This window comes from Pan paniscus, chromosome 4 (assembly GCF_029289425.2).
Source record: "Pan paniscus chromosome 4, NHGRI_mPanPan1-v2.0_pri, whole genome shotgun sequence".
Taxonomy (NCBI): domain Eukaryota; kingdom Metazoa; phylum Chordata; class Mammalia; order Primates; family Hominidae; genus Pan; species Pan paniscus.
In genome coordinates, this window is record NC_073253.2 from 5,516,117 (window position 1) to 5,530,540 (window position 14,424).

Here is a 14,424-nt window from a genome sequence, read left to right on the forward strand (position 1 = left end):
TTAAAAGGAAATGCCATTTTTAAAAGGACATTCATTTGCTGGAAAACAGAAGCTGATCCACAACAGAGCGCTGCTCTTCCCTCCTGAGGGCAGGAGCCGCTGTGAGGCCTTGACTATGAGGCATGTGGGGCACATTATTGCCCACCCCTCGGTACCCGTGTCTGTGCTGGGTGTGACGTGGTGGCTCACAGAGATGGTCCACTGCTATCTCAGGGACACTGACAGCGATACATTCCTGGGACATCACTTCCTTTCACAGTGACTTCCACTGTGCAGCCATTTGGGTCATCGTGCACAGCCACTGTGAATCCTGTACACACCTGTGCATGTCTCTGGCCTGCTGAGTCCCACCTGAGCTGCAACTGAGCCTTGTCCAGCATCACTGATGGGGCAGGATCCTGTGACCACTCAGGCTTCTGCAGATTCCACTTCTGCTCTCATCTCCAACACAAGGACACATCTGTTGAATCGAGGTTCAGGCAGCTGAGCATCATAATTCTAGAAGCCCACCCTGTTTACTGTAAAAAGTATCTGAGACAGGTCTCAATCAATTGAGTTTATTTTGCCAAGGTTAAGGATAGGCCAGGAGAAAGGAATACAGAATCCCAGAAACACAGTCTGTGGTTTGTGCCTTTCTCCAAAGATGATTTATTTTGAGAGCTTCAATATTTAAAGGGGAGAAGTGGGCTAGAGGGGAAAGAGTAAGGTTATGGTCCCACTACTGAATCCACAGGTTGCAAGGGAAAAGGAGCAGGCAGGGAATCATCAATTGAGTATTCATCTCACTCAGTAAATCGGCACTGTACACAAGATAAGGTGAACATGCAGTAGCTACCAGTGGGGATGTTTAACCTTGTATCTGCAGCTTTCTTGTTAGGAACAAAAGGAAAGGCAGCTTTTTGCATAACTCAGCGTTCAGCTTCATTTTTCCTTTTGGTGTAGTGAATTGGAATCTCGAGTTTTTATTTTCTTTTAGCATTACTCTCACCCCGCTGTGTCATCCCCTTTCGAAGGCTGCCCTGCGCAGCTCCCTCCCCCGACCTCCACTTCTCCTGCCTGGGGGGACTTTGGACACTCAAAGGCCAATCCCAAATCCATCTTTGATTTTCCTAAATTGATCTTTTAGAACAGATGTTGAAGCTACAGACTTACCAGAGTGCTGGAAATATTTACTTGTATTGCCTTTCTGTTGCCCCAAGGGATTGAGGTCCATCTTCAATGGACGCCTCCTTGGCCCTCTTGCTTTTAGTGTGTAGTGGTTTAAATCTTGTACTTTCATAGAAATATTCTTCTTCAAGAGGCTCAATATGTTAAAATAATTTTCTTACATTTCCAGAGTTTAAATCTTGTTCTTTCATAGAAATATTCTTCTTCAAGAGGCTCAATATGTTAAAATAATTTTCTTACATTTCTAGAGTATATATCAAAGTCATTTTTAAATAACCTATTCCTGATCAGAGATCACTAAAATCAGAGAAATAATTGCAAAATTCACCTTAAGGGAGCACCATGTGCAAACCACTTACCTGGGTTACATATATAATTCTGCCAAGTTAGCAGAGAGATGACTGGTTTTACCACACTGTGAGGGACCTATGTAACCACTCTTTCTGCTTTATCAATGCTCAAAGGGCTAAACCTCAGGAAATGGGTGGTTTGGGGCTTAGAGCCATGAGCTCCGACAGTGGCTCCTGCTTTGGAACTTAGGAGAGCTGCCCTCCTCTTTACACTTGAGAAAACTGATACTGTACGGAGTGTAACTTTCCCTTCTGAAAGGCCCCACTCCTTTTGACTAAGAAGCCCCAAAATGTCAAACTTGTTTTCAGTGTATATTTTAGAGACTTTCAATTTTCCTTAAGTGAGGAAGGGTTTGACTTCTGTGGAACTGGCATGAGATATTTTTGTGCCTCGTGTCTACAGTCTGTTCCTTTGCTTCTCTGAGACAATCTCTTTGTTGTATTTCCTTATGAGCAAACTCTGAGTTGTCTGAGTCCATCTGAGTTGTACACGGCTTGGGCTGCAGAGGAATGAGAACAGGGGTTCCACCCAATCCACAGGACTTCTTCATCGGTATTTCCAAGGGGAGTGATAAAATCACTTTTAGATCTGAATATATTGTGTGTTAATTTTAAATCAACACTAGTTTGGTTCTATTTATTTTATCCCCTACTGCATCAACTCATTTGAGATAGGGTTTCCCTCTATCATACAGGCTGGAGTGCAGTGAAGTGCCATTTCGTCTCACTGCAGCCTCTACCTTCCAGGCTCAAGTGATCTCCCCTCAGCCTCCTGAGTACCTGGGACTACAGGTGCATGCCACCATGCCTGGCTAATCTTTGTATTTTTTGTAGAGATGGGGTTTCGCCACATTGCTCAGGCTGGTCTCAAACTCCTGGACTCAAGCGATTCACATGCCTAAGCCTGTGAAAGTGCTGGGATTACAAGTGTGAGCCACCATGCCTGGCCTTGCATTCACTCTTTAATATCATTCCTCAAAGTGTCTTTTAGTTATAGCCTCTTTTTTTTTTTTTTTTTTTTTGTCAGAGTCTTGCTCTGCCACCAGGCTGGAGTGCAGTGGCACAATCTCTGCTCACTGCAACCTCCAACTACCTGGTTCCAGCGATTCTTCTGCCTCAGCCTCCTGATAGCCGGGAATACAGGCACGTGCCACCATGCCCAGCTAATTTTTGTGTTCTTAGTAGAGACGGAGTTTCACCATGTTGGCCAGGATGGCCTCAATCCCCTGACCTCGTGATCCACCCGCCTCGGCCGCCCAAAGTATCTCTTTTTTATTGTGGCAAAATATATGTAAAATTTGCTATTTTCACCATTTTTGAATGTACATTTTACTACTATTAAGTACATTCACATTGATGTACGATCATCACCACCATCATCTCCAGAACTTTTTCATCTTCTCAAATGGAAACTTTCTGTCCATTAGACATTAGCTCCCAACTCCCCCTCCTCCAACACCCTGGCCAGCATCATTCTACTTTCTATCTCAATGAATTGACTATTCCTGGTACCTCACTTAAGTTAAAGTCCCTTTGGGATAAATTTAATTAATTGAAATATTGAACAAATATAGGAATGTTCACAAAGTCTTAAATAGATAGAGGCTGAGAACCAAACAAACTTCCATTTCCACTGACTTCCTTCTATACAACACCTAAGTCATGATTGTTAAAGTTAGTCTTTCAGATTTAGCTCTGTGCATTCTCTGGTGACAAACTGCTTGTTAGTTTGTTGTCTATGTTTCCTGCTGATTTATTACTGTTTCTTGTTGTCATCTCAAATGGAAATGTGGAAGAGGTGTATTTAATATTGGTGTTTCTGCTGAAAATCCACTGGTGTTTTCAACTATGGAAAGAGTAGAAAAGAAGCAGGTACATTTCAGCAAATGTATGATGACATCAATCGCAAAACAAATGTTGACTTTAAAGATGTTAATATAAAAATATGGAGGGAAAATATGTGCATCTTAGAATGAATGAAATTCACGAATTACAACTTATGAAGACAGGTCAGAAAAGTGGAGTATTAATAGTTGGCCAGTTGGTCATTAACACAAAGACATGCCAGTATGGCTAAGATTCTTTGAAAGAGATTTTATTAGCTCATCATCTGCCTTTTACTGTGGGGCGTGCATGTGAGTCTTTATTCTACATTTCATCCTTGCCTACAGGACAGATGACCGTGAGAGAGGGCTGCTACAGAGACCTGAAGTTTCAAGTAAATACGTCCTTCTGCAATCCCAAGACACGACCTGTCACGGGGCTGGTGCCTTGCAAAGTATCTGCCTGTCCTCCCAGGTAAGAAGCATCGCGTTCATCAAAGCAGGTTTCCCAGTTTGCAGACGTGCTCAGCGAGTCTTGCAGCTCCTGATTTTGAGAGAGAAGTGCTGATTGCCATCATGTCACTCATAACAGTGGAGAAGCAAAGGGGACAAGAGCTGCCTGGACAAGGGACCTAGACAGTGTGTTTAGGCAGGAAGTGGTCTGGAAATTCTTGTGACTGTAAGTGGACATTCTTAGAATGGCGTCCTGTTTGTTGTATTTGTGCTTTAATTGGTTGCAGGCTGGCAGGAGTGATAACACGCTATGGTGATAATGATGCATTCTCTCTGCTGTCCTGTCCACTAGTGTGTGCTTTTCTTGCCGAATGAAACTTGCTGGAAGAACCCATCACAAGGCCTGCCAGTGGGGAAGGAACCCTGGATTCCTCAGTGCCTTGCAAACATACAGCTGTGAGGACTGGAGCCACAGAAAGCCAGGGCTCTTGTCATCCACTCTACCCTCACTGCTACTGCCCCTAGCAGTTCCTAAACCCAAGCTCAGGTTCTCTGAGGCAGGAGGTGGGGAAGGGCCCCTTGAGGCAGCCATGGTCCTGCTGCACTGTCAGGAGCCATCACTTCTGGGCAAGGCCTTCATCCCTCTGGTCTTCACTTTCTTCATCTTTACGTGGGACATGTCACAGAAGGTTGTGAAAACCAAGGCAGGATTTTTCTCAGGCTCTTTGCTGGACTCCCAGCAGGGGTGCCTCTCTACTTGGCCTCCTGAACTCAGCCCCCTGTGGGAGGGAGCATGTGAGCAAGTGAGTACAGGATCCAGCTGGTCACTCTGAAGACACAGGAGCAAGCTCTGTGCAGAGCCCACAGCCAGACCAGGCATGTTGCCTGGAGGGGAACACAGTGGTACCCAGGCAAGGGTGCCCGTGACCCCAAATCCCCAGAGGGGGTGTTAATGTGCTAATTAGCTCTTTTAGTTCCATCATCCACAGCCCAATGGACGGAGGTGTGTTCGCAGCTCAGTCAGCCCCGACCCTGTAGTGGGGGGCAGCTGCCCTCCACCAGCAGGGGCAAAGGGCCAGCCTTTCTGGTACCCACAATCAGTGGGCCCCGAGCTCTTGTCCACCATCCAAGAAGAATGAGGTCATGCTTGACCACTGAAGGATGGTGAGGGCGGAGAATTTTATCAAGCGATAAAAATAGCTCTCAGCAGAGAGGGTAGCTGGAGAGGGGATGAGAATGGCAGGTCATCTTCTCCCAAAGTCAGCAGGTCTCCTCCCCCAAGTCAGGCCATCTCCCCTCTACCAACTGAGCCTGGGGTCTTTAGAGGCACAGGATGGGGGCCGGCCAGGCCATATGTACTATTGGAAAGGGCAACATTTGATTGCTTAAAAGGCATTATTGAGAAAGAACCAATCGGAAGAGAGCAGGCAAACAGGAATGGAAGTTCTCGCTCTGGTCTGTGGGTTTCAGATTCTTTTTGGCTTGAAGCTGGGGTTTCACAGGGGACCTGCCCCTGTCTGCCTAAGATTTCTCTGCCTCCTGCCTCTATTAAAAACCACCTGAGATCACATATTTACAGAATGAAATTCTAACTCCAACTAGATCTTTCAAATAGCTCAAGGCACTCAAAGACTTAATACAAAATAATCTCATACATTTTGATAAAGATCCACAGTAGCTGGCAAATTGATCCCAAGTTTGCTGAACTATGGCTCAAAAGCATGAAGCTGGGTACTCTCCCTGAGGCAATAAAATACAGGAAGGTGGGAGGCACCGTCCCTTTTTGTAGGTGTTACCCCTGGTCTCTCTCTCAGTAAAGAGAAGGAGGTCACTTACCAATATTTGAAGGGCCAGGACCCCTCTTGCAATCACAGTAAGGAGGACACCTCCTTGGGAAGATCTTGTCCTCCCAGCACACCTGCCCCTGATGTGATCGGGGACCTGTCACCTTATAAAGCCACCAGCCCTGCCTCAGCCACGGTTCCTGAAGCACCACTTCCCACAATCTGCTATCAGGAGAGATGCAGTCGGAATTTACACAAGAAATTAAGTGCTTAAGATGCAGCACACTGAGGCATGGGACACCCTCTGGGGGACCTTCCCAGTGTCAGCCAGGGCCTGTGGAGTTGATGGACACACACGACGATGCTCCACGGCCCTCAGCTGTCCCTGAGCCAACCCTGTGGGCCACTGCAGGAGAGCTGGCTGCTGGCCTTTCCCACCCAGACAGGCCTCTAGCCTATGCTGAGCTCCATGACAAGAGCACAACCCACTCACCAGGGGCTCCCTCTGTGCCTGGAATAACACACCAAATACAGACACACCCTCATCGTTTAGGAAATAAACCCCATGGCTGGCTGAGGCAGAATGTAGCATGGCACAGTTGTCAGCAAAAGTGATCTTCCTGTCCAAAGGAAATGGAGGCCCCTTGCTGAGTTGTGTCAAAGACAAACAAAGCCAAACACTAGGTAAGGTGGTCAGGACAGATTTTAGTCAGTGATCCCTGCTGCAATAGGGAAAAGATTGTGGCCTGAAGTGAACTCACCTTCGATCAGCAGAGGGACTGGGCATTTTACAGGGAGAATAGAAGAGCGGGAAGGGGCTGAACCTGGGAGAGGTGGGGAGGTGAAGAACTGCAAAAAGCGTGAAGAAGGGTTGGTCCTTGTGGAATCTCGGTTTGCCAACTGGCGGTCATAGAAGTGAGGCTCCCACCTTCCCACAGAGACTGGGAGACAGGAGTCCTATCTTCAGGTGTCAGCCAGAACAAACAGGAAATTCTTTGGGAAGCCTTGACATTTCTCAGACAGGCACTTTAAGAGGGGCTGGGGTTATCTTAGGGATGTAGCCTTGAGCTGTTAGAAACCATGTTGGTGTTTGTTCATGACTTTATAAGCCAAGGTGAGGCCTTGTGGTGAAGTGGGCTCAGAGGAACCTGGCTAGAGTTTGGCCAAGGACAGAACATTGTCAACTGCTGCACCAACTTGACCTCACACCCCCTGCTCCCCGGACAGTGGGGTCTGCTTGTGTTCCAGTTGGTGTTGACACCACTGTAACCTTAATTGCAGGTCCTTGCCTTGACATATGGAAGTTGGGAGCATCACTTCCTGTGCTGAATTCCTCTCTCCATACTGTGTTTAGTCCAGGTTTGTTAAGGGAGAAGCATCTGTGGTTCCTCAAGGCACCGAGTTACCAGTGCTGTGAAGTGGGGAAACCAGTAAATTAGACTTAAAGAAGTGTGTGTGTGTGTGTGTGTGTGTGTGTGTGTGTGACTTTCACATGCAGGAGGGACTAGTGTTACTAGTTCCATGTGAAAGTAAATCCATCAGGATGTTAAATCTCAGGGTAATTGGAAATGTTGAGTGCTTGAATGCTATTTCTCAAGCTAGTCATGTTAGTGGATCAAGCATACCCTTGCAGTCTAGTCAGCCCTGGTCTACTCTGTGAAGCCCATCTAGAGAGAATGCTAGAGACAACTCACCCCAACACAGGAACAAGCTACCAATGTCTGGGCTCCTAATTGTGTGCTTTGAGGTATCACATAATTCAGATATGAAGTGATAGTTGGGACACCCCTGAAGAGGCCCCTTTGCATCTGCAAACCCCACAGGACCAGGCATAGAAAGCAGGAGAGCTGGTGACCCCAGGGCAGCAGAGAGAAGCAAAAGCAACGACAGAGGGGAGCAACTAAGTCCTTTCCCTAGGACGGGCCTCCGCCCTACCACATGGGGAGAATGCTGGCAGCTGCTTCAGTTCTTTCTTGAAAGAGCAGAAGAGTTCATTTAAATCACAGTTGCCCATTGTTGCAATCTGCTTGTTGGTTGTTTGTTTTCTTTCTTGCCGCCTCCCCCATACTGCCCAAAGGGACGTCCTACTTGACACTCACTGCAAGAGGAAACCTGGGATTTTGGGGATGGCCCCAGTGGGAAGGGAGCTCTCCTCCTCCTGGGGGCTACTCTTCCTGGTGTTACCCATACTTCTTCTTCAACCAAACCTCAGGTAGAACATGCTCAACAGATTATGTGGCACTCGTTTACTGTCACTCTTAGTGGTTTGCTGTTTCTACATCATCTCACCCTGTTTTAAATCTGTCAAAACATCACTTTCCAAGCAAGACCATAATAGAATTATTGAATTTCAGTAATGGAAATCTAAGCAGCCTTATGTTGTCAGGCAAAATTGCCCTTACCACCAACCATTATCCAAGAATGACATCCTCACCTCTTGTATTCACTTAGATAAATCTTTGTTCCTGGTGCAGAATTTTCATACTAAATATGTGGGAAAATCTCTTTGGAATTGAAATGGGAGGAGCTCCCTTTTCCCCCTCGCAGGGTGTGCGATGAGGGCGTGGCTCACTTCTTTGGTGGCCCACTGCTCCAACCTCTAGGGGGAGCAGGCAGATGGGCAGGTTGTGGGGCTCCGACCCCACAGCAACGTCTAAGGGTGAATGTTACAGCTCCTGAACTCCCAGTGGGCATGTGTTACAGTGTGCTCTTCTAAGTTTGTCGTCCCTGGGCAGCTTGTGTTAATCAGCTCAATTAGACCCTTTGCCTTATCCCGAGGACAGAGGGCTTTCTGTATCCTGGGTTATCGCCTTGGTGTGCTGGAAAAATTGGATCACACATGGGCTTGGAGAATGAGTACAAGGTTCTATTGAGTGGCCGTAGCTCTCAGCGAGGTGAACGGGGAGCCAGAAAGGGGATGGAATGGGTAAGTGGTCTTTCCCCTGGAGTTGGGCTGCTCCACAGCTGAGTCCTCCTCCGACCGTCCCAGACAAACTCTGGTTGATGGCCTGCCGGCATCTGCTGGTGCCTGTCAGCGTGCCCCTCTGCCGATGTGCTTCTCTTGATGTCAAACCACTTGTGTGTTCTTCCACCAATATGTTTCGCTCGACGGCCAGCCGCTTGTCTATGTGCTGGCTAGGGCCTCAGGGGTTTTATAGGCCCAGGATGGGGGCATAGTGGGCCAGGGTGGTCTTGCAAAATGCAACATTTGGGCATGAAAACAGAAATGTCTGTCCTCACCTAGGTCCATGGGCACAGGCCCGAGAGTGGAGCCCTCACCAGGGACCCCCCCTTCTCCTCCCAGCACTTCCCTGCCCCGCTCCCATATCGGAATCAGATCTTTGCTTTGTCCACTGACACATCCCAAGGGATGAGAATCGTGCCTGGCTCACGTGGGACCTTAATAGGTGTTCGTAGGAGACACGGATGAACCATGGTCCCATTAGGCCAGGAAGAGACACTTCAGGCTTGCGGTGTGGCCTTGGGGAAGTGGCTGCACCTCTTTATGCCTCAGTTTGCCTGGCTGTGAGATGACAAAAAGAAAATGTGTGCAGTCACATCCCGAGATTATAAGCTCTGTGACCCCACTCTCCCTTGGGGCTGTTCTGTAGAGAAACTTGACAGATCCTGTCTGGATTGCCACCATTGAGAAATAGGCACTACTCAGACATCACAAAGCTTCTGGAATCAACTGTTCCTTAATACATCTAAACCACATTTGTATGTTCCCACGTATCTCCCATGTAAAGTATCTGCCTCACGTCAGCCTCCTTCAGGAGTTCCCCTGGGAGGACCCCAAGATAGGAGCATTTGCGGTATCCTTGACTCACCGTAGCACTGCAGACGAAGGTCTCATCAGACGCTCGGTCACCACAGCTACTGCGACTGCGACTGCTACTGCTGTGGTCAGTTTGTCAACATTAAATCCACCCGTGGGATCCTTCCAACGCACCTACCTCTCTGTTCCTTGACTGTCCATCAGATGGTCTCCCCTGATTCGGTCTCTCACTCCTGCCATCAACAATAACTGCCCAGAGGTATCCATCAAGGTCCATTTCTCCTTCCCGTCTTAGTTAATAGAAGCCGCTGCCCCATACACTGCATACACCCACCTGCACAGGGATCCCGACTGGACACTGTTTCTGTCCTCCTAGGCTAAGGTCTGGCCCATGGGATGTGAGCCTGTGCCCTCCAGGCTGAGCCCTCAAGAGGCAGCTGCTCCTTCCTCTTTCTCTGCCCACCTCTGTGGCTGCAGCAGGCCCTGGCCTTAGTGAGCAGCTGCAGCCCCTCAGGCAGGGGTCACCTTCTAGGGGAGTGGAGGGCCAAGACAGAGGTAGTCGAGCCTGGTGACCTGGAGAAGGACTGCGCTCCCCCACCCCACAACTGCCCACCAGCTCAGACTCGCACAAAGGGAACCGCTCCCTCCCTTGTTAAGCCATGCCTGCTGGGTCTAGTTGGTGCAGCTCAGCCACATTCTGAGCTCATACACACCTCACCTGTGACCTCTCGGTCCTTAACATCCCTCTCCAGACAGGCCATGCCTCTTGTCATGCAGCTCCTATGCTTCAAGATCCACACTGAAGTTGTCCTTCTGTCTCACTGCATGGCTGATCTTCCCACCGCTCACTGCCCAGGACCCCAGAGCCCCCAACCAGGCCAGAGTCCGTGGCAGTGCTGGAACCCTCCCTTCACCAGCACCTGAGCTGCCTTGCTTTACCCTTGCTCCCCTATACTACCCTGGTCACCTCAGCCTGGATACCCCCAACTCTTGACCCACTGTGCACATGGAGCTCAGCAGTAAATGCTACCCCCAAAATCCCATGTTATCACTCTAAAAGTGTGGCCACCCAAGGATGGTACACAATCCTTACACCTGCCCCTGGGTCATTTGCTCCCCACCTCCCAGGACATTGAGTTCACATCACCTGCAATCTCCTCCATCTCCCTGCCCCACACTCTCCACCTGGGACCTCAGACTAAAGAGAAGGAAGCAATGACCAGCCCTTCCTCCTGCCAGAATCTCCCTGTGCCTCCAACCCCGCTGCTCTGCCCTCCCTCCCATCACAAAGGGCAGATGGTCCCGAGCCTCTAGAGGAGCCTTTGGAAGTTACTATTTTTTCCATATAAGTGACCCATTTCACCCAGTGGTTCCTGTTGTTTTTCTGGCTGGGCCTCCTCTGCCTCCACCTCTCTACGCTTGGTCTTTCTGGTATTGAGAGATTTGGAGCCGAAGACATCCCTGCGTTCTGCTGTGTCCTATCTTCTACACTTGACTCTTTCAAACACGGTTTAATACACACATGCTGTCAAGAGCACTGTGTGCTGGAAGAAAAGGTGCAGTTCAGCAGCAGAGGGCCAGTCTAGGGGGAGCTGGAGCTGATGTATCCTACAGCAAGTAGAAACATGAGACTGAGGCTGCCCCAAATCCACTTCAGTCAACCCTGGAGCCCTCCATCCGATGGCACCCTTTGACATGTGGACCTCATATTTTGGAATGTTCATATTGCCCTCTGAAAGGGGAAACTTTGAGACAATACAGAAGCCTCTCTGTGAACCCAATGCCATGCTTTCCTGTCTGGGAGAATCTTAAGGAGAACCAACTGGATCTCCCCATCCATCACCCACAAATAGCCAGGGCCTGATCGCACATGGAGCTTAGTAAATTTCTGTCTCACAGGAGAAACAAGATCTCCAGGCTCCCTTCCCACAACTCTCCTGCACTGGAATTCTTTCTATGGAGTGGCCTGGTTGGCATGGGTTATGTCCATGGGCCAGAGTCAGACAAAGGCGCTGTGCGGCACTGCACCTTGTCAAAGGTGCAGCTGTGACACTGCCTGCCTCCCTGGGCTCGACCCTGCCTTCCCCACTTCGGGCATGATCCAGGTCTCCTGTCTCCTAGGATAAGGTGAGGATTCCACGTAAACGCTCTCAGGTGTGATAAACACTCACTAAATCTTGGCTATGATTATTGTTGCTGTAAAAGGAGAAAGAAATTCACAACAATTATGAATTTAGTCTATAAAGCAAAACTATCCATGGCAAAAACACAGAATAATGGACCTACGTGGCATATGTCAACCCTTGGGGATTGTTGTTTCATTGTATTATTTTAACAACTGAGTTGGGAACATAGATTTTCATTTAAAATGTTGCTTTACTTTTCTTCTGAAATGCAAAATATATTTCTATTATGTCCTGGATACTAACAATTTTTTGTTCCTGATTAAATGTTCAGGAAACCCATGTTCCGTTTCTCTGAGGATGGAGTGTGCATCTTTCTTACTGAATTCTGCCTCCCTGAGAGGCTTCCCTGGCCTCTGGGCTGCAGGTACTCCGAGCTCTGTCCTCAGCAGCCTGGCAAAGCTGGAGCCACAGCCCCGAGGGAATAAGCCGCACTCTCCTTCCCCACAGTTCGTGCTCTGTCAGACACTAAGTGGGGCTCAGTGGGGTGTGATCTGGTGTTTCATGTTCAACTTGAAGGAGGGTCCCACAAGGATTGAGGGGTGGAACCTGTAAAACATCTTAATCCACAGCCTTATCACCTTTAACTTAAATGAAAAAGGAAACCTGCTGTGCTGGCTGGAGCCCCAGCCTCCTCCTCAGCACCCAGAGGCCGTCCTGCAGCCTTGCAGGCTCCTGCAATTGCATTGCCAGATGGGACCCCTAAGTCATAAATCTCTGCAGGGGGCAGGGTGTTGGGTGTCTAGAAGTCTTCTTGCTGGAGATTCTCTTAAAATGGCTGTGCAGCCTCGGCCAGCAGGAGTATCCTGGAGAAATAACAGGCATCAGCAATTCCCAGTGGCTCCTCCAGGACGGGGGAGCTGTGCAGCCTGTGGCTCCCGCTCCTTCCGCTCCTCCCTCACACGGAGGCTCCTCCCTGCGCGGGCACTGCCCAGACAAGCAGCCTACGGCCCTCCCGAGGCTGCCCCGCCTCCATCTGCATTCTAGCATGAATCAGGCCTTTTTATCACTTGCTTTTGAATCATGGATGATAAATCACACAAATATTTATTCCCTTTATACTTCTCAGTTTATCTAAATGGAGTGGCTCTTCGGGTCATTCATCTTAACTCTCGTTTTCTAAGCATTAAAACTAATCACACACCTGCCGGGACAGGGGATTGAAGATACAAGAGGAAATGCTTTCCAGATGGTAAATGGAGACTTCCCCTCTGTTTTCAGGACTCTTCTAGGGATGCCAAGTTAGAGTCTAGGTAATGCCGAGTAAGAGCCTGGATCACATATCGTGATTAAATGCTTTGTTTTCTCTGTAGCCCCGTCTCCACTTGATATTTGGATGGCTTATTCTTCTTGCTTATACAAACCCATTAGTGGAATAACTCCTTTTACAACCAAGATACATGGGTCCGTAGCTCTGCCTGCTGGTTGCACACTCTAGAAATGAAAGATAAGGCTCAGCAGGGCAGCTTTATTTCCACTGCTCTCCTATAGAAACACTTGCAATGAAAAGGGGGGAGCAATTTCCTTTTCTGTAGTTTCTTATCTCTTTTCGATCTGAGGCCGTGAAAATACTAATCACCCAGTAATGCACCCGTTACCAAGGGAATGAAAAGAAACCTGGTTGCTTAGGTGGTGTTTGTGTAGGAGAGGGTTTTGCTCACAGGAATGCTGGAGAAGTGAACATCTCGGTTCATTTAATTATCTAAGTAGCTGAGCGTTCCCAAGCAGCAGGATGGGCTTCCTGGGAGTGAGACCTGCGCAGCCCCCAGTGCTCCCTGCTCAGAGGAGCCTCCTATGTAGTTTTATTCTCGGCTATTGCTGATATGAAATTCCAAAGGATTTTTTTTTTTTTTTTTTTTTTTTTTTTAGATGGAGTCTTGCTCTGTCACCCAGGCTGGAGTGCAGTGGCGCAATCTCGGCTCACTGCAAGCTCCGCCTCCCGGGTTCACACCATTCTCCTGCCTCAACCTCCTGAGTAGCTGGGACTACAGGCGCCCGCCACTACGCCTGGCTAATTTTTTTTTTGTATTTTTAGTAGAGATGTGGTTTCACTGTGTTAGCCAGGATGGTCTCGATCTCCTGACCTGGTGATTGATCCGCCTGCCTCGGCCTCCCAAAGTGCTGGGATTACAGGCGTGAGCCACCGCGCCCGGCCCCAAAGGATTTTTAACAAGGGGCCTGGCGCGTTTGTTTTGTGCTGGGGCCCACGAACGGCACAGTCAGGGTGGCAGGCAGCCCCACTTCTGTGTCAACATGGCTTTCTGGAATATTTGGGGATTGTATTAGAATGCTTGGTGTTTTAGCAAATCTACTATGCATTCATTACTTGAGTTCAAGAAGCCATTCTATACTGTTGTCAGATCGTGGGTGTGAGCCTCAAAGGTCCGCGGGCAGTGGCTCTCTGCAGTTACTTTCTTTGTGCTTCTGGAATGAGAGCCAGTTTTACTCAACTCTGGAGTACTTGCAGGGGGAAGAAGTAACCATGAGGGGCCCTTCCAGAGTCATTAGAGCTTCGTTCTGTAGATCCCAAGGTTTGCCCTCTCTGCTGAGAGAGAGCCCAGTGGGGTGGACACGGGACTGTGTGTCTCACCCACAGAAGCCACCGTGCTGAGGCCCACCTGATCGTCTTTGGGTCCTGTTTGCCCTCCACTGTGCCCTTTGCAAAGACATCTAACCAATCTCAGTCTAATCAGGGAAACCAGAAGTGCTGTGGCCCCTCCAGAATGAGTGCTGGGCCTGGCACAGAGACTCACGCCTGTAATCCCAGCACTTTGGGGCAAGTGGATGGCTTGAGCTCAGGAGTTCGAGACCAGCCTGCCCGGGCAACATGGTGAAACCTCAGCTCTACCAAAAATACAAAAAAATTAGCTGATGTGGTGGCACACG

The 14,424-nt window shown here is 48.8% G+C and overlaps 1 protein-coding gene across 4 annotated transcripts in view; it reads left to right on the forward strand.

Annotated features, from left to right (window-relative positions):
• The window catches only part of ADAMTS16 (ADAM metallopeptidase with thrombospondin type 1 motif 16), a 180,551-nt gene that overhangs the window by 118,239 nt on the left and 47,888 nt on the right, over window positions 1–14,424 (forward strand). For all 4 annotated transcript variants that reach the window (XM_034959712.2, XM_034959711.3, XM_034959714.2 and 1 more), the window contains exon 18: window positions 3,689–3,815. In XM_034959712.2, the coding sequence (XP_034815603.1) occupies window positions 3,689–3,815 (127 nt within the window). The remainder of the gene's footprint in view (window positions 1–3,688; window positions 3,816–14,424) is intronic.